This window comes from Belonocnema kinseyi, chromosome 4 (assembly GCF_010883055.1).
Source record: "Belonocnema kinseyi isolate 2016_QV_RU_SX_M_011 chromosome 4, B_treatae_v1, whole genome shotgun sequence".
Lineage (NCBI taxonomy): Eukaryota > Metazoa > Arthropoda > Insecta > Hymenoptera > Cynipidae > Belonocnema > Belonocnema kinseyi.
In genome coordinates this window covers 37,596,952-37,621,987 of record NC_046660.1, presented here as the reverse complement: position 1 = coordinate 37,621,987, position 25,036 = coordinate 37,596,952, and the positions used below count along the sequence as shown (strand labels likewise).

Sequence of the window (25,036 nt, the reverse complement as noted above, 5' to 3'; positions counted from 1 at the left end):
AATTAATATTTGTTCACTGCACGAGGTTTCCCCTAGATTAAAATAATAATTTAAAATACTCACGAATCTCCTTGCCAGTCGTAAAAATCAATCGGGCCCTGGGTTGTTTCAGCCTTAAAATTGGGCACAATTGCGTTTAATCTCATTTTGGAATCACTTCTGAACTTTTGAAACACGAGTAAGAAAGAAAACAAATATTATCTCACTGAAAGGAAGGGAACTGGTTCTGTGGTGGTTTTGAAACAAGGCTAGCAACTAAGTAGATTTCCACAAGGTCCCCCTCTCCACCTAATTCATGTACTGATTACTAATTGTTTCTTAACATTGCATGGAGTTACAACGCCTGATAAGTTCGGGGCTCGGGGATTCTTGAAATATAGAGTTTCCTCAATTAGAAAAAAACATTCTTCACTGATTGTTCCAATTAAGAAAAATATGTTTACCATCTTTAATAATTAATATCAAGTTTATATTTTTTATAATAATATTTTTTTCATTGTAATAATATTTGTTATATTTTTTACATATTATAAGTTTGTATTTTTCGGGTGGGCCAAAAAAATTGAGAATTATTAGATTCCTTAGTAGTAGCACAGAAAAGTTTCTTTTCGGCATTACGAAAAAATAAAAAAGTAAAATAATAGTAATTTTAAGAAATTTCTCACCATTGGGCAAGTTGATTAAAATTTTTCAAATTTTTTGTAGTTTTTTGAGTACACACAAATTTAATTTTTGATTTTTGGTGTAAAACTTATGGAAGTAAATAGCCTTGGAACGAAAATATGTCAGAAAATTTGTTTCGTCGAAATATTTAATAAAATGACGACAAATTCAATTTTGTTCATTTCTACCTAAAATTGAAAAAAAATGTTTTCAGTTTTTTATTTACTGAGTCTTTTTGCGCTAAGATTATTTACTTCCATAAACTTTATCCAAAACAAATAAAAAGTTTTCGACAAATACAAATTTTTTCAATATTTGAAAATTATTTTTCGGCTTGCCCAATCGTGAAAAATTTTTTGAAAGTTTTTTTGTTTTGTCCAACAGATGAGATATTTTAACCGCAAAAGTAACCAAACCAATTGGACGAAATCCATAAAAATCCAACTAAATTGAAAAAAAAAATCCAAAACATTCCACTTATTTCATTAAAATTAACATGAATTCAGAAGCATTAAAGGGAATTTCAAAAGAATTTTATTAAATATCTAGAAATTTAAAGGAAGTTTAATCATATCTGGGTAAATAAAAAAACTAAAAAAAACTAAAAATAATTCGAGTAAATTTAAAATAATTCAGCGAGAGGTAAAAACATCCATTCCAAAGAATTAAAAAATCAGTTTTAAGAACACAAAGGGAATTTCAAAGAATTCAATTTTTTAAAGAATTCAGGGTGAATTCTAAATAATTTATAATGAGAAAAAATTTAATCTAAAATATTCCACTAATTTAACTTGAAATGGAATGAGTTTAGAAGAATTAAGAAGACTGATAAAATTCATAAGAATTTAAGAGAATATAATTGAACAAGAATTTTAAAAATAAAAAAATTTCCATCGAATTACGTAAAATGTAAGTGAACAGAATCTAGAACAAAGTCAACAGAATTCAAGTGAATTAAAAAAAACTTAACAAAATAACTAAAGTAAAGGAATTAAATAAAATGTTAACGAATTTGGAAAAATTTGAGGGAAATGAGAATGATTCGATGAAATTCATAAAAATTCAAGGGTATTCAAAATAATTAAAAAATTTTCAATCGACTTGCCTAATAGTGAGAAATTTTTTGAGTTTTTTTTTTTAATTTAGAAGAATACAAGAGAATTTAAAAAAATGCAAGGACAATTCCAAAGAATTTATGATAAATAATAAGAATTTATAGTAAATTCAAAATTATTTCCAATCCAGAATATGCCATTGATTTGAGTAAAAATTGAGTAAATTCTAAAGAATTAAAGGGAATTCATGAGAATATGATAAAATGCCCAAGAATTCAGGGTTAGTTTAAAGAAATTTAGGGTCAAAATAATTTCATCCATTTTCTTCAGTAGAATTGAGTGAATTTAAAAGAATTTCAGTGGAATCAAATTTAACTAGTTTTAAAAAATCAAGAGAATATTAAAGAATTCAAACCAATTTTTAAGGATTCAGGGTTTATTCCTAATGAGATAAAGTAAGTTAAAAATATCCCAAATATTCCACTTATTTCAGTAAAATTTGAATGAATTTAGAAGAATTTGTAAGATATCAAGAGACTTTGATAAGACCCTTAAGAATTTGAAAGAATATAATTGAAAAAAAAATAAAAAGTTTAAGTGAATTGAAAAAAAAAGTTTTTAAAAGGGATTAAATCAAATTCGAATTAATATAGAAAAATTTAAATAAAAAGAGAAGAATCCGAAAAAAAATTTAAGAGATTTAAATTAGATTGAAATCCACATTAAAAATCCTATTTAATGTCCAATAATCAAATTGATGCAAACTCCTGTTAAAAAAAAGAAGAATGCAACGACCAAATTTTGACCACAGCGAACAAACAAAACAAAACAAAATCCTATTGTAATCTGAAGAAAAATAATAATAATAATTCTTGGACAAAAATAAAAAAGAGGAAAGAAAAATGAGAAAATTATTTTTTTTTCAGATTACAATAGGATTTTTTTGTTTGTTCGTTGTGAGCCAAATGTGTTCGTTGAATTCTTGTATTTTTTTTTGTTAACAGCAGTTTGCATCAATCCAAAGAAATTCGTAAAAATGCAAGGTGAACGTAAAAAAAATGAAAACAATCAAAAAATATTTAAAAAGTTCATTAAATTTATTAGATTTGGAATTAACTGAGAAGAATTTAAGAGAATTAAAAGGATTTGATGACATTTAGGATGAGTTAAAACAAATTCAGTGCGAATTAAAAAGAAAACACTTAAAAAATCCATTGAATGAATTAGAATTGACGGAATTTAGATTAATATTATTGAATTCAAAAAAATGCAAGTAAATTAAAAAAATCTAGAGAATCCAAAGAATTTAAAATAATTAAAAAATAAATTAATGGGAATTTAGAGTGAATTCCAAATAATTTAAAGAAAATCCAAAATATTCCAATGATTTCAATACAAATGTAATGATATTCAAAATTTCAAGAGAATTCGATGAAATCCATAAGAATTTGAAAAAATAGAGCGAAATTTTAAAATACATATATTTCCTTTTAATTGGGTAAAATGAGAGTAAACAGAATTCATGAAAATTCCAACAAATTTATAACAATCCCAGTGAATTCAAAAGAATCAAAAAGAATTCAGGATAAATTAGTAAGAATTAAGAGTGACTCCGGTTGGTTAAAAATATTAAAAAAATATTGCATTCATTTCAGTAAAAATGGAGTCAATTTAGACAAATTTAAAGGGACTTCAAGAGAACTCGATTAAATGTATACAAAATAAAAATAAATAAAAAATAATTCAAGTGAATATAACAATTTTTAAATACTAAATAATTTAATTGAGTTCAAATAAGTGGAAGAGAATATAACTACTAAATAAGAATTTGATAAAATCCATAAAAATTCAAAGTGAATAAAAACAATTGATAAAGAATTCAGGGCAAATTAAAAAAATTCAATAAAACTTAGAAATTTTTTATCTATTGAAACAAGTGACTAAAGTAACGTTTTTTTTTTGTTTTGTAAAATGTAACTACAGTGACTTTATCTAAAAAAAAGTGATAAAAAGTGAGTTAAATCCACAAATATGGACTGATTTCTCGTAAAGTTTACACCGATAAGGTATTCTCAATATAAAACAGAAACGATTGTGTTTCTATTTTTGTATGCATAAATAAAGAGTTATTATCGCTATCATTGTGCATGCATTATAATTTTGAGTTTATTAAGTCTCACTCGAAGCTCTCTCCGAAAAAATCTCTCGATAAGAAGAGCAATAAATAATATTTCTCAGCGTCGAAAATGTAAAAGAAAATGAATAAAATTTAGAAATAAATTTTTAATTCAAGTTATTTTTTGCAGGTGGCTGTTCCAGATGTAGTGGAAGCAGCCAAGGATGCTGATATTCTTGTTTTCGTAGTTCCTCATCAATTCATTCCTCCGCTCTGTAGCACTTTACTTGGAAAAATTAAGCCAACAGCAGTGGGATTGTCGTTGATCAAGGTAAATTAATTCTGCAACCTTGAATTACGCGACTCAATCATCAATAACTGGTTTCTGTTCTAAAAAAGTGGAATGACAATTATTACTTTCCAGGGATTCGCCCAAGGAGCTGATAAAAGTATTGAACTCATATCCAAGATTGTTGAGAAAAATTTGAAAATTCCTTGCAATGTATTAATGGGTGCTAATTTGGCCAACGAAGTAGCCGAAGAAAAATTCTGCGAAACGACAATTGGTAATCTTGTCTTTAAAAATTATAATTATTGGCAAAAAAAAACTCCAAGTAATTTTATTCCAAATTAGATTAAAATTTCAGACATCACAGTCGAAAATGCTCTCAAAATAGGGGAAATTGGATGGTTTTTCGTGAAAACGGAGGAATAAATTCTTTGAAATATTATTCAAGTAGATATCATAATGAGTTCAACATGAAACGCTTTAAATTTCTAAGATTTCCAGACGTAATATATTATATTATCAACACATTAGTTAAATTATCAACATAAAACGATTTTTTTAACCAAAATTGATGAATTTTTAACGCAAAAAGACGAATTTTCAAGAAAAGAGTTCAGTTTTCAAGTTGAGAAGTTGACTTTTAAACCTAAAAAGATGAATTTTCAACCACTTGATCGAATTTTCAATAAAAAAATTAAAGTTCAACGAAAAAAAAACCATTTTTTGAAGACCGTTGAATTTTCATCGGGAAGTTAAATTTTTAGCAAGAGTATATTTTCAACCACGAAAGATGAATTGTCAACAAAAAGATAAGTTTAAAAAAAATTTAATAAAAAAAAATTTTTAGCCAATTAATTAAATCCTCAAACAAAATAGATGATATTTTAACCAAACAATTGCATTTTTACCCAAAAAAAGAAAAATGTTCAACCAAGAAAATTAATTTTCTACCAAGGTAGACGACTTCTCAAAAAATAGATCAATTTTCAGTTAAAAACATCAATAATTTTCAACTCAAAAAGTTAAATTTTCAACGAAAGAGTGAATTTTCAAACAAGAAAAATGAATTGCCAACACAGAAAAATATTTGTTAACAAAATAAATGAATTTAAAACGAAAAAATTAAATTTCCAACAAAACAGTTGTATTTTTAACCAAATAGCTGAATTTCAAATCTAAGAATAATGTTTACAACCAAAATAAATTATATTGTAACCAGAAGTTGCATTTTTACCTGGAAAGATAAAATTTTCAACCAAGAAGATTCATTTTCTACTAAAAAAGACCAAATAGCTGAATTTTAAATATAAAAAAGATGATTTACAACAAAAAAGTTAATTTTCAAACAATTAGTTGCATTTTTACCCAAAAAGGAAAATTTCGCAACTAAGAATATTAATTTTCTACCAAAAAACTCGACTTCTCAAAAAAAAAGATCAACTTCCTACTAGAAAAGATTAATTTTCAAAAAAGTAGTTGAATTTTCAACCCAAAAATATTTTAATTTGAAATGAAGAACAGTTAACTCCAACTTAAAAAATACGACATTCAGCAAAATAGTTGTATCATCAATCGAAGCAAATTAATTTTTAAACAACCAGTTGCATTTTTAACCAAAAAAGGAACTATTTTTAAGGAAAAAAGAACAATTTCCAACCAAATAGTCAAAATTACAAACAAAAAACTGAATATTCAACTAAAATAATCAATTTTCAACAAAGATTGAATTTTTAACAAAGTAGTGTAACTTTCAACCAACAAGTCGAATTTTTAACCAAAAAAGATGAATTCTCAACAAAAAAAGTAATAGCTGATATTACCAAACAAAAATTTAAATTTAAATTAAACAAAAAATGACGAACTTTCAACAAAATATTAGCATTTGCCAATAAATGGCTTTCAACAAAATAGTTGAATCCTCAACCAAAGCGGATTAATTTTCAACTAAAAAATGAAATACTTAAATTTTCAGTTCAATAAAATTAATTTTCCATATAAAACTCGAATTTTCAATCAATTTAATTCCACCAAAAATGATTTGTCAAATTGTTAAATTGTCAAGCCAAAAAGACGAAATTTAGACAAAACTGATCAATATTCAACCCGAAAATAGCAATTTATTACAAAAAGTTGAACTTTCAACCATTTTTAACCTAAAAATATTTTAATTGAATAATTAAAACAATGATTTAATCTTCGAAAGATTAATTTTAAACAAAATAGTTTAATTTTGAACAGCAAAATTTTCTTCAAAAAAAAAAAAGATTAGATTAGATTAGATTAGATCAATTTTTAACCAAAAAAATGGAATAGTTAATTTTGCTGATACAAAAATTAATTTAAAAAATTTTGACCCAAATAGTCAAATTAAAAAAAAAGAGATAAATTTTAAACTAAAATAATGAATCCAAAATAAAGAAAATTAATTTTTAAGAAATTAGTTTAACTTTCAACCAAGAAGTTGAATTTTTAACAAAACAAAAAAAATGAATTCTCAAAAAAAAATATCAATTTTCAACCAAAAACGAAATAATTGAATTTTTAGTTAAGAAAAATTTCAAACACGAAAAACGATTTTTTAACATCAAAAAAATAAATTTTCAAATAGTCAAATTTTTAACCAAAGAGATGAATTTTCAACTAAAAAATGTGATACTTAAATTCTCAAGTTTAAAATTAATTTTTAATAAAAAAATAGAATTTTCAATCACTTCAATTCAACCAAAGATTCTTTTTCAAATTGTCAAACAAAAAAATAAGGATTTGACAAAGAACAGTGAGCAAAGCAGTTAAATTTTCAAGCTAAAAATATACATTTACCGGAAAAAATTGAAGTTTCAACAATTTTCAATAAAAAAATATTTCAATTTAAAAATAAAAACAGTTAATTTCCAATTAAAAAAACGAATTTTAACTAAAATGGAAACATTTTCAACAAAAAATATAATTTTCTTTAAAAAAAAGACGAATTCTGAAAAAAGATACATTTTCTACTAGAAAAGATCAATTTTCAATTAAAAATACAACTTTTTAACCAAAAAATGGAATAGTTAAATTTGCAGTTAAAAAAATTAATTTTCAATCAAAAACACAAATTTAGAACCAGACAGCCAAATTTTCAAAAAAAGATGTAAATTTTAAACTGAAATAATAAATCCTCGTCAAAGAAAATCAATTTTTAACCAAGTATTTTAATTTTTAATCAAGGAGCTGAACTTTTAACAAAAACATGAATTCTCAAAAAAAAATAAATAAAAATAAATTAAATGAAAATGAATAAACTCTTAACCAAAAATAGTTGGATTTTATGTTTTTTTTTTTTTTAATTCAGCTTGCATTCACGTGAAAACAATTCGAAAAAGGAGAAAATTATTGAAAAGGGAAAAAAGGATTCTTAAAAAAAGGGAAAAGGAGAGGGGTATGGGAAAGAGTTTGAAGTCTGAAATTTAATAAATATTGTAAATATTGATTACTGCGAATGTGAGTGGAATTTGATTAAATTAGATCAATTTTATTTTCGTAGGTTGTAGGGATAAACGCTTGGCACCACTACTCAGGGACATCATTCAAACGCCAAATTTCAGGGTCGTTGTGGTCGAAGACTGTGAAGCTGTCGAAGTTTGCGGTGCCCTTAAGGCAAGTAAAATATTATGCAATATATAGCCGTATCTGCGAGCCAAAATATTTAAATGCACTTGCGAGATAGATGCAAAAGTATGTCATCCTTGGGTCGCTCCTTGTCCTAAGACACACGAAACCCTGCAGTGGTTGTTTAACCGAATTTTGTTTATATATGGACGATTTTCCGTGTTAGGGTTTCAATTTTGTTAAGTTATGAATTCTAAGGTTTTCGGGTTCGTTCAAGAAAAATATAGTAATAGAATTTCTAAATTAAAAAAGATAAATAAAAATTCTTAAATTTTGTGAAGAGTTTTCAATTCTAAATCTTCCAAATTGAAGAAATTTTAAATGGCAATTATCAAAATTACAGATTTTTTAATTCTAAATCTTAAAACTTGCATATTTTTTAATTATAAATCTGCACAATTAAAAAATGTTTAATTTTAAAGATTTAAAAAATCAACGTTCTACAATTTTTAAGCGATAAAATAAAAAATTCTTGAATTTCGAAAATATATTATGTAAACATGCTAATTAATCAATCTTCAAGATTTATATTTTAAAGGATATGTAATTTTTTATTTGTTTTGAAACAGTTAAATTTTGAAGATTTAAAATTCAAAATTTTTCAATTTAGAATATTTTTTATTATAGACTTCTCAATATTTTGTGCAGAGTTGAAAATGATTCAATTTTTAATTATATTTTCGAAATAGTTCAACTTTAAAAATTTTAAATAAAAAAATCTTAAATTGTAAAGATTCAAAACTGATTTTTTAAAATTTTAAACATGCACAAATAAAAATTCTAAAATGTTGTCAATATGGATATTAAAAATTTTCAAAATAAAAGCTCTTCATTTTTAAAGATTGGCAATTCGAAGTTCTAGATTTTTGAAGATTACAGTTTAAAAATTCTTTAATCTTTAAATTGACAATTGACGATTTTTCAATATTTAATGTGTATAATAGGAGATAATGCAATTTTGAATGATTTTTTTAGATAGTTCAATTTTGAAAATAAATAAAAATTATATTAATTATTAATATTTATCGTATAATCAATAATTAATAATTATTAACAATACAGGGTGGACATTGTAATCGACGAAATAAATTCCCTGTCATTTCCCGGTTCGCAAACATTTTTCACGGTCAATGAAATTAAAAAAATAGAACACTAAAGCTAAAAAATTTTCCACTTGAGGTGATAAAAACTGAGCTGCAAATGAAAGCATTCAAAGTGGAAGTGTTAAATTTTGAAATTTAAAAGTATTTAATTAAAAAATGTTGTATTCAAATGCTCAATAATTTACGCGTATAAAATTGAAGTTACTGACATTTTTCAATATAAAAAAATATAAATCCGCGTTATCATTTTCAATGCCCTAAATTAAAAAATCAATCAATGAACTTTAAAATGTTCAAAATTATATAATTTTAAGGAATTTTAAGCTAGAAACATGAAATACTGAAAAATTGAAAAAATGTTAACTGAACACTTCTTAAATTATAAATTCAATTATTTTTTTTTTTAAATAGTTTAAACATCCTTGAAAAGTTTCAAAATTTTATTTCAAAATCTTGAGAAATCCAGAAGTTTTTTTTAAGCAAAAAATTAGATTCTTTTCAAGAATTGTGAAAGGCTTCAAAAGAATAAAAACATTTTCATAAGATTCCTAGGAAAATTAAAAATAACTTCATTTTGAAAAATTGTTTTAAGAGAATATTTAAAAAGTTTTTCAAAGATTTAAACAAAATTTTCAAGAAAGGTTCTAGAAGATTTTAAGCAAACTTTCTAAAATTTGCATGATAATTTTTTATCTTTTTAAAACTACTAAATATCTCTTAAAATTACTCAAATTTTTTTTAGAAATGCTCATTTGTAAATTATACATCAAAATTTGAAAAATTCACTTACAAATTAAGCATTTTTCAAATACAACAATTAAAATTGTAACGTTCAAAGTTTAAAGGCCCTTCGAAATTTTAACGATTCCAGGTTTTCTATGTTAAATAATTCAGTTTTTTTTAATTTAATAAAATCCTTTAATTAAAAATATATTATTATGAAGTTATTTTTAACTTGAAAACAGTTTATAAATTTTCAGTCACACGCATTTAAAAATTCTTTAAATTAAAAATGTAAGCTTAGAAATAAAAGTTTTAAATGGAAAATTTTTCAAGTAAAAAAATTTTGAAATACGCATTGTAAGCTAAATAATAGAGTAATTGAAAAATATAACAATTCAAATTGAAGAAAATCAAAATCAAATTGAAGAAAATTAAAATGCAGATCATCTAAAGTACAGAATTTTTATTTGTAAAACTTAAAACTTGCTTTATTTTCAGTTGTAGATTTCCAAAATTTGATTTATGATTTACAGTTGAATATTCTAAAATTTTTTAGAATTATAACTGAAAATTCTTGAATTTCGGAAATATATGTAGAAATGCAAATTATTCGATTTTAGAGGTAAGATATTTTGAACATTTTTTCTTAATATTTAAACTCGGAAGATTAAAATAAGTTTTTTTTTTTAATTTTCAAGAGTAAATAATTTAATATTGAATGCTTTTCCTAGAACCGTTCATTTTTGAAAATTTAAAAGTTAAAATTATAAAATGTTGAAAATTAGGTATCATTGAAATTTATTCACTTTTATAGACTTGTAATTGAAAATGTTTAAACTTTAAACAGTAAAAATTACAGCGTTGATTTATTTTTTGGATGTTCTTATAAGAAAAAAATGTTGGAGAATCTTTTAAACTTAAAATTCTCTTGTTTTTAAGCGCGATTTACTAAAAATTTATAATTTGCATGAACTTAATGCTTCTTGGAATAAAAAATATTTAAACTAATTTGAAACTAAATTAATTTTTTCAGAATATTGTAGCATGTGCTGCAGGATTTGTCAGTGGCTTAGGTTTAGGTGACAACACAAAAGCTGCAGTAATTCGACTTGGTCTCATGGAAATGATTAAATTCGTCGACACGTTTTACGGTGGTGCCAAAATCGCCACTTTTCTCGAAAGCTGTGGTGTCGCCGACCTTATAACCACTTGTTACGGAGGAAGAAATCGTAGAGTTTGTGAGGCATTCGCCAAATCTAATAAGGTAAAACGCATTACAAACAATTTTTAAAAATGTATTTTTTTAAATAATTTTTTTTTAAGAACAAGAAAAAATCTACCTCGGCCTGGATTTGAACCCAGGACGCCACTATCCAGAAGTGGAGCGTTGACAAATTGCGCCACCCGAAACTTGTGTTAATTAGAAATATTTTACAGTCAATAAAAGAATTGGAAGACGAGCTTCTAAGTGGTCAAAAATTGCAAGGTCCAGCTACAGCAGATGAGGTGAATGGAATGCTGAAGGCTAAAAATATGACAGATAAATTCCCATTGTTTACGGCAGTCCATAAAATCTGCATTAAGGAACTGAAACCTGCAGATCTGATTGATCAAATTCGCAACCACCCGGAACATACGTTAGTATTTTATCAAAATTAACATTTTCATTTCTTTCTCATTTTTTGTTTAGCCTGCCGACACAAATGATAATTTGCTTTTGCATGATGATGGAGTCGAAAGCGTTATCGACTACTTCACAAAGAATCTGTCAATAAGATAAATTTATTTGCTCTGATGTTACTTTCGTGCCTTACACTTGGTTTGATAAATTTGCTTTCTACTGATTTTCTTCTTAATTTTAAACTGCTTTATGAATTTAAAAAAAAACCAACTCTTAAAACTGAAATTTTCTTCGTTTGAAGCTATCAAAGCTTAGCTGAAAATTAAAGCATTCGAAGTGTAACTTTTTTTAATTTTTAACTTTTAAAATTAAACTGCTCAATTTAGACATTTTAACTGGTTTAACTTCTACTTCAAAAATATAAATTTACGCTATAATTTTCAATGCTTTAAATAAAAAAGTCCCTTTTTTCAACACACATTGATACAAATGTTAAAAATAAAAAATTACCCTCTTCCACTTTAGAAAAAAAATATTAAGAACTGGAATTTCCCCAAATCAACTGAATAAAAATGGTAAAATATAACCTCTTCCAAATAAAAAAAAATAATAATGGCTAAAATTTAATCCCTTCAAACTTTGTAAAAATCTTTTTTGCAAATTTCCATTTTACAAGTCAGAAAAAATTGATAACCCAAATTTTCTCCCTTCAGGGTGGCCGTTTTAATCGACGAAAAAAATAATTGTCATTTCCCGGTTCGCAAACTTTTTTCACGGCCAATAAAATTTAAAAATTCGAACTCTAAAGCTAAATATTGGTCTATTTGATGTAATGAATAATAAACTAAAAATTACAATTTTGGAAATTTTTTAATATTCTTATAAATAATTAGTTTGACTTTTTTATTAACTAATCTTAATTTTCCAAAATTAAAAAATCATTCTAAATTTTCCTAGGAATATTAAGAACATTTTTTTATTCTTTTGAAGCCTATCACAATTCTTAAAAAAAAATTCTAAATTTTTTGTTTGAAATATGCAAAAATTTACATTTTATTTTAAATCAGGCTGTGACTCCATTTTTTCTACAAATAATAAGTTTAGGCTTTATATGTCAAACAATTCAGTTTCAAATTGTTTACTTTTAAACATTTGTTTTTTATTGATTCTTCTTAAATAAACAAATATTTCTAAATATTAAATAATTATTCTTTTTCTTAATTAAGAATTAAAAATTGAATGGGTTAAAATGTGTATTTTTTAGACTTAACAATATTTTTAATTTAATGAAATTCTTTAATAACGAATATTTAATTGTGAAGTTATTTTAAAGTTAAAAACTAGTTTATAAAGTTACTATCGTCCATTTACATTGTTTTAACCACTAAGACTATCGAATTGAAACAGTTTAATTTTAATCGTTAAATTCCGGAAATACTTAAATTTTGAACGGATTTAGAATAATTTACTTATATTTAATGTTCATAAAATAAAAATCTTTTTTTTTCAAATTTTTCAACTTCAAACGGTTTTAATTTTTAATTATTTAAGTCTTAAAGACTACATTTTAAAATTCTTTAAATTAAAAATTAAAATCTAAACTGGAAAATTTTTAAAATAAAATATTTTCGAATTACGCATATAAACCTAATGACATCATAATTGAAAAAGATAAAAATTCAACTAATTATGTATAAAACTTTTGAAAATATTTGTAAAATTCCCTGTAAAAAATAAATTCACTGTCATTTCCTGGTTCAGCGGCCACGCTTTCCATTCCAAATCAATAAAGTATGTACACACACAAATTTTCCTGTTCCAATTAAAAAGAAAAATTAGAAATAAAACATTCTTCTCAAAAACTCAATAAAGTTGTTGAAAATAAAAACATGACCTCTTCCTATTCAGAAAAAATAACCAAAATTTGATTCCTTCGAACTTATTAAAATTAATAATAATATAAAAATGTCCTCTTTCAATTAAAAAACGTCTCTCCCCCTTCAACTAAATAAAAATTCTAAAAAGAAAAGATGACCTCTTCCAATTACAAATAAAATTGATATAAAAAATGTCATCCCTTCCAACACTATAGAAATCTCAAAATAAAAAAATTCCATCTTCCAATTCAGAAAAAATTGCAAACCAAATTTGCCTGGCTTTCAGCACGACAAAAAATATTAAAAGTAAAAAATTTCCCGTTTCCAATTCAGAAACAAATTAAAACCAAAAAATTTCTCTTAAACTCAATTAAGATGTTTGCAGGAAAAAAATGGCCTCTTCCAAGTCAGAAAAAGAAACTTAAATTTCATCCCTTCCAACTCAATGAATATGATAGAAACAAAAAGGACCAATTCAAAAAAAAAAAAAAATTAAAAACTAAACTTTCCACGTTTCAAACTCAATAAAATTTAATTAAATATCAAATTTTTCAGCTTTCAACAAATTCAAAATGATTGATAAAATTCAAAGTTTTTTTTTACCTAAATCCTTTTTAATTGAATTATTTTTAATTTAAGTCGTTTTAAATTAATAATTGTACATTTAATATTTATAAATCAAAAGACAATAGTTCTACTAAGAAATGGACATTTTTCAATTTGTTTAACTACTAAGGTGTTTGAATTAATTCAATTTTCAACCTTTAAATATGTACATTTTGTAATATTAAACAGATTCAAAATCGAATTCTAAAATCAATTATTGTTTCATTTTTAACACTAGATCTACAGTTCAATTCAAAAAATCCCTAAATAATTTATATTTACAGTTGATCAACTTAAAACTTTTTTTCATCGAAAATTTTCAAATTCTAAAGCATTTAATTAAAAATTTTTTTAAATTTAAAATGGACACTTAAAATGAAAATTTGGAATAGCAAATTGTTAAAGTAAAATATTTCAGAATCAAAAGTAAAGTTAATGATTTCAAAGTCGAAAAAGATAACAATTGAACTTGACATTTAAAAAAAGTTAAAATCAAACTTATTTTAAATTGCATTATATGATGTGATATGAAAATAGTGATTGGTTAGATTTTTCTTAAAATTCCCGGTCAAAAAATAAATTTCCCTGTTTCTCCCGGTCTCAAAAAATTCCCATTTTCCCGATCTAGCGGCCAGCCTGTAAAAATTTTTTTCTATAACTTAAGTATCCATGAAATTAAGAATTAACACATTGATTCGATTTTAATCATCAAACATTTTCTACTTCTTTAATGTACTTTTTAATGTGTTATTAAAATTAATCTTAACGAATTTTAATCACAGCTTTGCTCCCAAAACCCTATATATGTATTGAATTTAAATTCCTGGATGATGATTTATTTTCAATAACAACTTTATTATGCCATGGTTTCCTCCCATAACACAATCATTAACTTTGTGAAATACTAACATGAAAAAGTAAGTAGAATTTATTTAATTTGATTACTACTAAATAACTTTTATTAATGCCATTTTTTTTTAGGTAAATTAAATTAGAACGGCATAAATAATTTAAAAAAATGTTTTATTCTTTCAGAATGAGATTGGAAGGTGTCGTAGAAGACACGGACGATTAGAAATTTACTGACACAAAGAATCAACTTGTCCATCAATGTACAGTTTAGCATAAAAATAAATAAATTCGTAATATTGTAAATATCTTTCTGAATTGATGGAAGAACTGTATAAATTGTAAAAAATAAAATAAAGAATCCGATTGACAAATCTAAAAAAAATCCCGTTTCAATTTTAAAGAAATATATTTTAAATAAACTAAGTTCTATCATTCAGATAATATACTTTATACTGCGAATGAATTTAAAAATATCTATACAAATATTTTATATACCTAGATTTATCGATTTTTTTTTGGAGGTACAACACATTCCTTTGTAGACAAATCACAACAAAATGCACTTGGACTAGGAATCGCAGCATTGTCAACTAAATTCTCCTCACGTATTCGAGCCTCTACAAATTTCACAAAATTATTAAGTTAGCTGCACAAAATAATATCATTAGTTAAATAAAATAAAAGTCGAAACAATCCAAAGAGCGAGGTAATGAAATTTTTAAATTATAAATTACCAAATTTCCCGGGCTCTGTTTCGACCGCTTGTATTATCTTCGTTCTAACTTCTTCTTCAATAGCCTTCGCACATTTATTTAACTATAATTAAAAATAGCTTATTAGAATTTGATTGTCATGCATTAAAATGAATGTATGGGTGAAAATAAAGAAGTTCGAATTATATAAAGGTAAATTGATATTTATTTTTGTTTTCATTTACAATATCATTAATAAAAAAATAACTTTCAGGTTATTTAAAATTATTTCATTATTCCAAAAAAAGTGGGGGGAAACTTTAAAAAATCTTTTCTTTTTTTTTCAGGTTCTTAACATTTTTTTAAATTATTTCAAGAGATATTTTAAACTTTCAGAAATTTGGAAAAAACTCAAAATCCTTAAAATTTTTGAACAGATTTCAAATAATTTTAAACAGAATGTGGAGTTTTTAAGATTTATAAATAAAATTTTGAAGTTTCTTAAGGAGTTTGAAAAGTCTTAACATTAGAAATATGCTTATGATTCCAAGGAATATTTAAATTGAATTTTTATTTTTGGAAAATTAATTTTCTTTAAAATATTTTAAAACATTTCAAATGATTTTCTGAAATTTCGGAAATGAATTTAGAAGATATTTCAGAAAAAATATCAATTTTTCAAGATTACAGAATTTTAGAAAAAAAATCGACTAGCTTTAAGAGATATTTTAGAATGGTTGATTTTATTTATTTATTTGAAGAGACTATTTAAAAAGGTTTCAAAACATTCCAAAAGATTTTCGAAATGGTCAAAAAGTAATCTGAAGATTTTCAGTCAATTTTTTTAATTTTGCAGAATTTTTTCGATATTTTTGGAAAATTTTAAATCACTTAAACATATAACTAAAAGTTTTAAAAAAATGATGAAAATAATTAAAAATTTGAGATATTTATAAGAACTTTAAACAAAACTTAGACCTTTTTTAAATTTTTGAAATTTTCCAAAATAATGACAATTTTTCTCAAAATCTATGGGTATATTTAAACGTAAAATGATTTTTTTAAAATAGTTAATGTTGGGAGAATTTAAAAAAATTTCAAACATTACAAAATATTTCGAAAAATTTCAAAAACAAGTCCGGAGGATTTAAAGATTAAATTTAAAATATTTGTAGGATGTATAGACGTTTTGCATAGAAGAAATGTATTTTAAAACTAAGAAAGTTTTTTGAAAATATATAAGATATTTTTTTATTTTTACAAACATGAAAAAAGTCCTATGGGTCACTTAAATTGATTCAAATTATTTCTAAAATTGTGTAAAATCCTATAAAATAAGAAAAAAAATGGTTTAAAAATGTTCGAGATAATTTTTCTACATATCTGACATCTTGGCGATTTTTTGGTTGAAAGTTCACCTTTTTGGATGAATTTAACACTTTTTTATTGAAATTAAAATCTTTTTTAGTTTTAATTCAACTAATATATTTTTCATTGACAATTTAACTTTTTGGTTGAAAATTTATAGATTTAGTTCAAAATAATTTTTTTTGTTTTTTATTAATTCAACTGTTTTTAATTCAAAATAAAAAATCTTTTTGGATTGAAATATTAAATTACATTTTTCGCTCAGAATTCACCTTTTAGGGTTACAAATTCATGTAGTTCATTGAAAGATCGTATTTTCGTGCCAAAAATGAAACAGCCTTTTAGAAAATTAGCCTTTTTTTGGAAAATATTTCACCTTTTTGGTTAAAAATATAACTGGTTGAAAACTAATCTTTTTTGGTTGATGATACAAACTATTTTGTTGATAATTAAAATAAAAACCTTTTTGGATTGCAATATCAACTAGTATATTTTTCGTTAATAATTAATATCTGTTTGAAAATTATTTTTTTTGCAATTTCGATTTGACACCTGAAATTTTCAAAAATCTTTTTGAATTTTCTCAAGAATCTTAGGAAATTATTTTTAAATAACATTTAAAACAAATAAACCTAAAAAGTAAAATATTTATCCGAAATTTTTATTTTGCATAAAACATTACAAACGTGTAATATCCAGACGTGATATTATCAACTTTTTGATTTTTACCCATATAGTTTGCACAAGAAATTCAAGTGTTTACCTCTAGAATAATTTCTCTGTCAGCTACAGTCATGTTTTTTCTATACTCATCGTTTATTTTTTTCCTTATAACTGTACATGATAAAATGTAATAATATAATAATAATAAAATATAGTTTGAAAAAAAAATTACCTTGCAAAGCTTTTTCATCATTTTTAAAAGTCGTCAATCGAGTCCTATGTAGCGTCTTAAATGTTTTTAGTACCTATAATATATTATAACATCAATACCTATTTAAAAATAAACAAAAAATAGAAAAAGTATCCATAAAAATAAAATATTCAAAGAATGCAATAAAAGTATTCACCTGTTCGAAAACAAATAAAAGTTTCTTTGATTACAAAAACTTTCTTTGGCTCAAAGAAATTAATTTCCTGTTCAAACACAGTTTTTTCGTTAAATAAAAATAATTTTTTTTATTTTGAAGTTATTTTTGATTAAATACAAAAATATTTTAAGGAAACGGTATCTTTAATTTAAAATAAATATTTTTCTGAATGTTTCAGGAATTCTGACTGTTTATAGTTTAAAATCTTGAAATATTGTACATGTTTTTGAAAGAGCCGTCCTTGAAGATTTGGAATTGAAGATTCTACAATTCTTAATGTGTAATTTAGAAATATGTAACTGAATGTTTTGTTGTTGTCGTTGAATTGTTCTATTTTGAAAATTTAAAGCTCTTCAGTATTAAACAAATCAAAAACAAACATTTCATTACTTAAACTCAATTTTAATGTTTAAAAAATTATCTTTTCCAATTCAGAAAAACAATAACTAAAATTTCATCCTTTCCAAATAAATAAAAAACTCAATAAAAATACTAATAATAAAAAATTACACGCTTTTCAATTTTTCGTAATGGAAAACTCAACCATTTTTCAAAATGTGGCTTTCAAATTCTTTGATCAAAAATCATGATTTTTTTTTAGAAATTTGATTTCTGGCGTTACAACATTTCTTTAAAATATACATCCTATCAAGAAGAGATTATTTATATTAATTTATGTCTTTTTTGGGATTAAAATGTTTGTTTGTTCATCTTTTTTTGTAGGATCAAAATTTGAATTTTCGAGTTATCAATAAAATAAAAAAATTTTTTATTATAATCTTGTAGGGCTTTCAAAAATCAGCATTTTTATTCTGTCGACTTTTTTTTTCATATCGTGCGTTGTTGGGCTTAAAATTTTGATTGTCGATTGATTTTTAAAACTTTATAAATGCTATAACTCTGATCATTTTCTTTGTATCGAAAAAAGTAATAAGAATAAATTGTTTGGTTTTCTGAGTACTATAAATAGCCGTACATAGAATTTTTTAATGTTAAAAAAATGGTCTCCAACATTTTGAAAATGCTCTAACTTTCTGAATTTTTTTCCAAAATGACTGTTTAACGAACTGGTTCTTTCTTTCAGGACCTAGCAGGCAAAAGTCATCGTCAAAACTTTATTTTTGGCTTTAGAGATTTCAAATCATGGAGACCTATTAAAAGACTGTTATGTCAAATTTCGGACAATTCTAATACTTTCTCAATCATAAATAATAAGAATGTAAAAATTAATAAACATATATTATTTTTTTCTACAGCGGGCAAGTATTAAATGCTAGAGAAATTTTTTTCGAACCGGTCTTTGCATAATCGCATGCATAATCATTGACCAAATACGACGACCTAACCTATAATAATAGGCTTATCCAAATTGAAGTAATTGGCCTTCATGTAGCCTAATATATAAAAATTTCTAGGTATATAGAAATATATCATAATATAAGATAAGAGTTACCTCAGTGCGTAGACTTCCACTCATTTTTACTTTATTTTCCTACAACTGTTAAAGTATAAAATCCTGCACTTTCACTATTCCGAAATAAACACTAAACTCAATTCTTTTTAAATCATACGATTCTCAATACTTTTTCATGAAACATTCCTATAAAATAATGGATAAATAATGAAAATATGAAAAAATGAATTAAATTCACTACAATTCTTTCTGCGGACAGTTGTGTTGGTTGTGTACATATGTCAAATATGTATGTTTCACTTTTCTGGGTTTTCTGGCCAGTGATCCCAACTTTGGCATATAGACAAACTGCGCTTGCGCTAGGTTGCTTGAGAGGAACACAACGTGACAACCCGTTACGATGGCAATAGTAAGGCGCGTCGTGTTTCTCTCACGCATAGTTGGCGCAAGCGCAGTACCTCTACATCCTAAAGCTGTCACTGTTTATGGCTCAGTTCTGGACTTCAGCGCTCTCAGAGCTCTAATGTCAGCTTCAGCTAATGTATAAAGCAGCTGTTTGGCAATTTGGTTTATAAAGTGTCAATTATGTTAAAAAATGTTGTTATTTAATATTGTAGGAGTGCCAACACGTATTAAAATGAGATATTTAATGGTAGATTAAGTGACGAATAAAACTGTTAAAAGTATTTGACTTTCGCTAAAAGCTAATTCATTAGAAAAGATTTTTAAATGACCTCGACAATGGCACATAACCTATGTGCGACGTATTTTAGAGTTTAGATTTTTTTTATTTATTGATCCAGTGTTATTTGTGAGTTCGGCAAATTCAAACTGCATCCTTATTTCAATCTTAGGTAAAAATTGATATACTTAATTGTGTGTGTAGATAAACACAGGATGAGATGGGAGATAAATATTTTTTTCTTTGTTAGTTCGAAATTCGGCTTTTCTCTGTTGAAAATTATATTAATTCATATTTTATTTAGTTAAAGAGCAAAGTTTTTCTTAAAATTAATTTTTTTGTTTGAAATAAACCACTGTTTTTTTTAGAAAGTTGTCTGCTTGGCTTGAAAATGCAACAATTAAGTGGCAATTTTTTTCTTGTTTCAAAATTAAACTTTTTCGTTTCCAAATTTATGCCTTTTTGTAGACAAATCTGATTTATTTTGTTTGAAAATTCCACTATTTTGGTAGAATATTTATCTAATTTGGTTAGATTTAGCTATTTTGTTAAAGATTCTTATTTTTAGATTGAATTCAACTGTGTTTAAATTCAAATTAAATTCTATTTTGGTTGAAAGCTCAACTACTTGGTTGTAAATCCATGTATTTTGTTAAAGATTCAACTATGTTTCAGAAGTTCTTTTTAACTGGAAAATTCAACAATTTAGTGGACATTTTTTTCTTTCTTAGTTCGAAATGCGACTTTTTCGTTTCAAAATTGATCTTTTTTGGTAAAAAAATTAATTTTGGTTGAAAAAAACTTACTGTGTTTAATTTGAAATTAATCTTTATTGACCGAAAACATATCAACTATTATATTTTTCTTTGAAGATTCATTTATTTTGATTCCAAATTTTATAACTTGGTTAAAAATTCACGAATTTTGTTATAAATTCGACTATTTAGGTAGAAAGATAAGCTATTTGGTTAAAATGCAACTTCTTTGTTTAAAATTAATATTTTTTGTTTGAAAAAAAACTGTAGAAAATTTGTCTTCTTGGCTTGAAAATGCAACAATTCACTGGAATTTTTTTCTTCCTTATTTAAAAATTTGACCAAAAATGGAATAATGAAGTTTACAGATAAAAATATGGAATTTCCAATAATATATACGTTTTACAACAAAAGAAGTGATTTTTCAACTAAAAAAGAAAAAATTTTAAATAAAAAATAGAATACATTGTTACATTTTTTGTTACAAAAATTAATTTTCAACAAAAAAAAAGCGAATTTTGTAATGGATGAATTTTATAGTGAGGAATTTTCAAGTAAAATAAGGAATCTTCAACGCAAAAAATTACTTTTTAACGAAGACGTATAACTTTGAACCAGAAAAGATAACATTTTAACAATAAATTGAATCTTTGATATTCCAACCAAAAAATATTTTAATATTAAATAAAAAGCAGTCGAACTTAAACAAAAGAGGTGAATTTAATTGAAATTCTTAATTTTTAAGTTCAAAAATTAATTTTTAGCAATTAAAAAATGTAACCAAATATGAAATAGTTCACTTTTCAGTTAAAAACGTAATTTTAAATCAAGAAAAGAGAGGTTTGAACGAGATACTTACATTTTCAGCCTAAAATAATGATATTTTAAACCAAAAAGATGAATGTTCAAACAAGAAGAATAATTTTCTATAAAAAATCGAGTTTCCAACTACAAAATTAATTTTAAAAAACTACATTTAAAAAAAGCAGTAGTTAAATGTTCAACCGAAACATTATTTTCAATCAAAAAAATTAATGGTTAAGCATCAAAATTCATTTTCAACTAAAGGGATGAATTTTCAATAAAATACATGAATTTTCATCCAAATGGTTCATTCTTAAATTAAAAGAGGCGAGCTTTAAGCCAAAAATGGACAGTTAAGTTTTCAGTCAATCAAGTTTTTAACGAAAAGAACTGATTGTCACCAAAATAGTTTATTTTAAACCAAAGAGATGAATCTTCAACAAAGTAAAATGTAATAGTTGATATTTCAACCGAAAATGATAGTTTTTAACCAAAAATAAAACAAAAATAAATAAAAGATAAATTTTGAACAAAATAGTTCAATTTTCAACCAACTGATAAAATTGAAATAAAAAACAGTTCAATTCGACCGAAAAAAGAAGACGATTTTTCTTCAAAATAATTGGTTTTTTACTTTGAATATATGTTGTTTTTTTAGTCTTCGCTATTAAAAATAGATAAAATTTGAAAAAATCTACTTTAAAATGTTCTTTCAGTAAACAAAATGTTATGTTATAATTGTGAAATTCAGAACTATGCAAAAAAACTGACCATATTTAAAATATTAAATTTTTCCTTTTAAAACTGAATGACTTACACTTTTAAAGTGTTCTTAAAATTTGTAACAGTTCACTGCAATGTTTTCGAATTTTAAAGCGGTTTAATTTGGTTTTTCCGAAAAAAGTAGATTTGTAGCAAAATTGAAATGAACATTTTCGTTAACATTTTTAAGTGAAAAATATTAAAAATTATACAATTACAAATCAGAAGCCATCCAAATTGAATGCCTGAATTTCAAACGCTGCTTTAATTTGAAATTCTCTAATTTATAAAGGTTCATTGAAATTATTCTTTAAATTTTTAAATCAGAAATTATTTTTAATCATTAATGCTTTTAATTTGAAATGTTTTAATTCTGAACAATTTATGTAAATTGTAACAAAGAAAGTTTGTAATGCTTAAATATTCAACTGCAATTAAGAGGGTTCTAAATTTATATTTAGTCAAGTATTAAAAGGCTTTCTTTTTTAAATTAACCATTTTGTATTATTTAAATGAAAACCAAATATTTTTGAACTTTTGTTAACATAGCAATGCAATTTTAACCTTGGTTATTTTGCTATCATTCAGCTATACAATTTTTTATTCAAAATTGTACAATTTTTAACGTTTTAAAATTAAAAAGTTGAACTTTAAATTCTAAATCGAAATTTATACAATTTTGAATTTTTTAAATGAAAACAGAATAATTTTGAATTTTTTAACATGCCATTATTATTCTAATTATTTTAAGTCATGTGTTTAATTTAAATAACTTAACTAATAATTTTTTCATACATTTTCAGACCGAAGAATTTTTCACAGAATTTTAGAAACATTCTGCAACAGTGATTTTTAATTTTATATAACTTTGGAAATATTCAAAACCTTTCTCTGTCTTTAAGAGGTGAGATTAATTTTTTTCTTTCTATATTTTTACACACATTATAGTTCCATACATTAAAAAAATTTTCTTATGGAGGACAACTAAATAATGGGAGAGGAATGTCCGAATTGTGGAAAATTGACCAACACTGTCTACGCAAGACTCGTGAAAGGTTTGAAAAGTTTTAAAGAAATATTTCCATTGCTTTTTTTTAAATAAATTTAATCAATTTTCAATTCAAAAAATGTATTCAGATTCTTGTGGCCACACAAAGTGTCGATTATGTTTATTATACGAGGCAACTGGTTGTAAATCATGTGATAATGAAAAGAAGTTTCAGAAAATTGGTAATTTTGGTGAGATATTTTCTTTTTTTCTGAATTGAGAGCTCAAATAATTAACGCTATTTTTGAATATCAAACTTTTTTTTAGATTACCCAACTAGAGAATCTTCAGTGAAGAAGGATTTAGATGCTTCAAAATCTGAAAATTCGGATATCAATAGTGAGGCAGAATCTGTAAAATTAGTGGTCGGTAAAGTAACGAACCAATATGAGTTTTTTTCCTGTGGGAATTTTTCTTATCCAGAAGAATCAAGTTTAGTTGAAAGCGAAAAAATTGGAAAGGAGAAAGAAGATAAGCGGCCTCTACAAATTGTTGAAGGCGTCAATGAAAACAGTCAGAATAAAATTTCTGTCGAAGCAGAGAATTCTGAAAGTGATACGGTACAATGAATTTGATTTTACTGGGAATTTTAAAATTTTAAAGAAAAATTCGTCCAAGTTTTTTTTTTTAATAATTAGTTGAATTGTTATCTTTTTCAGTTATGATATAATTCAGTTTACAATGCGTAATTTTAACATCTTTTACTTCCAAAAATTTTAGTTTTTAATTCTTAAGCGTATATTTTTAATTTAAAGAATTTCGAAATGCAGTCTTGAAGACTTAAGCAATTGAAAATTAAAAAAGTTTGAAGTAAAAAAGTTGGGATAAAACACTCTTTTTATTTTATAAATTGTAAATTGAAACAAATAAATTGTTTTTAAAATGAATCTGTACTTTACGTCTTAAAAAAGTGAAGAATAATTGATTTAATAAAGCGATTAAATATTTTTTAATTAAGAAAAAGAATCGCTATTTAATAATAAAAAAGATTTTACTGTTCATTCAAGATGGGTAAATTGAAACCAAATATTTAAAAGTAAACAATTTGAAATTGATTTTTTGACATAGAGAAGCTTGAATTATTACAAATAATTTACACGAAGTGTGTGTATCGACAAAATGTTTGCATATTTCAAACCAAAAATTTAGAAACTTTTTACTTATTATGAAAGGCTTTAAAACAATAAAAAATTTTCTTAAGATTCTTAAGAAAATTGAAAACTATTTTTCATTTTGAACAATTATTTTAAGAGAATATTTCAAAAGTTTTCCGAAATTGTCAAAAAAAAATTTTAGAATATTTTGAGAAGATTTTTTAAATACCAGAACTTTCTAACAATTGTGGAAAAAGTTTGATAAATATCTTTTACAAAGAATCGAATTTTTCCTACCATTTTTAGAATATCCTGAACATTAAAAAAAATCCTTAAAATTTTCCAGGCTCGTTTTTGCCAATTTTGCATATCTTTTAAAATCTTCAAAACATTCTCATAACAAAATTTTTCAACGCGAAAAATCGTTTTTAATTTTCCTAGGACTCAAATTTTTTCTACAAATACAAAGGTGTTAACTACTAAGGTGTTTGAATTAAAACAATTCAATTTGCAAGCAACAAAAAATAAAATAAAATGAATAATTTAAACAAAAATAGAAATTAAAAAAAAATTAATAAAAATAACATCTAATATAAGAAGTATTCAGTTTAAAAGATATTAATTTGTCAATTTTTAACGTTTCTAGATTAAAATTTCTTAAATAATATAATTTTGAAAATTTCAAAAGTTCATTGATTGATTGCTTAATTTAGAGCAGAAAAATGATATCGTATATTTATATTTTTGGAAATGAATTTGAATCTTTGAACTCT

General features: G+C 24.2%; 4 protein-coding genes across 5 annotated transcripts in view; 2 read left to right on the top strand and 2 right to left on the bottom strand.

Moving 5' to 3' along the window:
• Window positions 1-266, bottom strand: part of LOC117171865 (peroxiredoxin-6-like) — an 8,843-nt gene extending 8,577 nt beyond the window's left edge. Inside the window, exon 1 of the mRNA XM_033359503.1 lies at window positions 64-266. Coding sequence (XP_033215394.1) covers window positions 64-146 — 83 coding nt within the window. The 5' untranslated portion in view covers window positions 147-266. The remainder of the gene's footprint in view (window positions 1-63) is intronic.
• LOC117171864 (glycerol-3-phosphate dehydrogenase [NAD(+)], cytoplasmic-like) overlaps window positions 1-14,920 on the top strand; it is a 26,920-nt gene extending 12,000 nt beyond the window's left edge. Inside the window, exons 3-8 of the mRNA XM_033359502.1 lie at window positions 4,025-4,165; window positions 4,259-4,400; window positions 7,647-7,759; window positions 10,631-10,861; window positions 11,035-11,234; window positions 14,737-14,920. Coding sequence (XP_033215393.1) covers window positions 4,025-4,165; window positions 4,259-4,400; window positions 7,647-7,759; window positions 10,631-10,861; window positions 11,035-11,234; window positions 14,737-14,776 — 867 coding nt within the window. The 3' untranslated portion in view covers window positions 14,777-14,920. The remainder of the gene's footprint in view (window positions 1-4,024; window positions 4,166-4,258; window positions 4,401-7,646; window positions 7,760-10,630; window positions 10,862-11,034; window positions 11,235-14,736) is intronic.
• Window positions 14,708-19,428, bottom strand: LOC117171866 (complex III assembly factor LYRM7-like). Its single transcript, XM_033359504.1, has 5 exons — window positions 19,158-19,428; window positions 17,509-17,581; window positions 17,377-17,447; window positions 15,288-15,369; window positions 14,708-15,170 (listed from the first exon to the last, which is right to left on the bottom strand). The coding sequence occupies exons 1-5, from the start codon at window positions 19,179-19,181 to the stop codon at window positions 15,055-15,057; spliced, it is 366 nt and encodes a 121-aa protein (XP_033215395.1). The 5' UTR covers window positions 19,182-19,428; the 3' UTR covers window positions 14,708-15,054.
• Window positions 19,429-19,636: 208 nt separating this feature from the next.
• The window catches only part of LOC117171657 (zinc finger protein 37 homolog), a 32,489-nt gene continuing 27,089 nt past the window's right edge, over window positions 19,637-25,036 (top strand). For both annotated transcript variants that reach the window (XM_033359163.1, XM_033359162.1), the window contains exons 1-5: window positions 19,637-19,972; window positions 22,925-23,025; window positions 23,101-23,176; window positions 23,259-23,360; window positions 23,437-23,729. In XM_033359163.1, coding sequence (XP_033215054.1) covers window positions 23,113-23,176; window positions 23,259-23,360; window positions 23,437-23,729 — 459 coding nt within the window. In that variant the 5' untranslated portion in view covers window positions 19,637-19,972; window positions 22,925-23,025; window positions 23,101-23,112. The remainder of the gene's footprint in view (window positions 19,973-22,924; window positions 23,026-23,100; window positions 23,177-23,258; window positions 23,361-23,436; window positions 23,730-25,036) is intronic.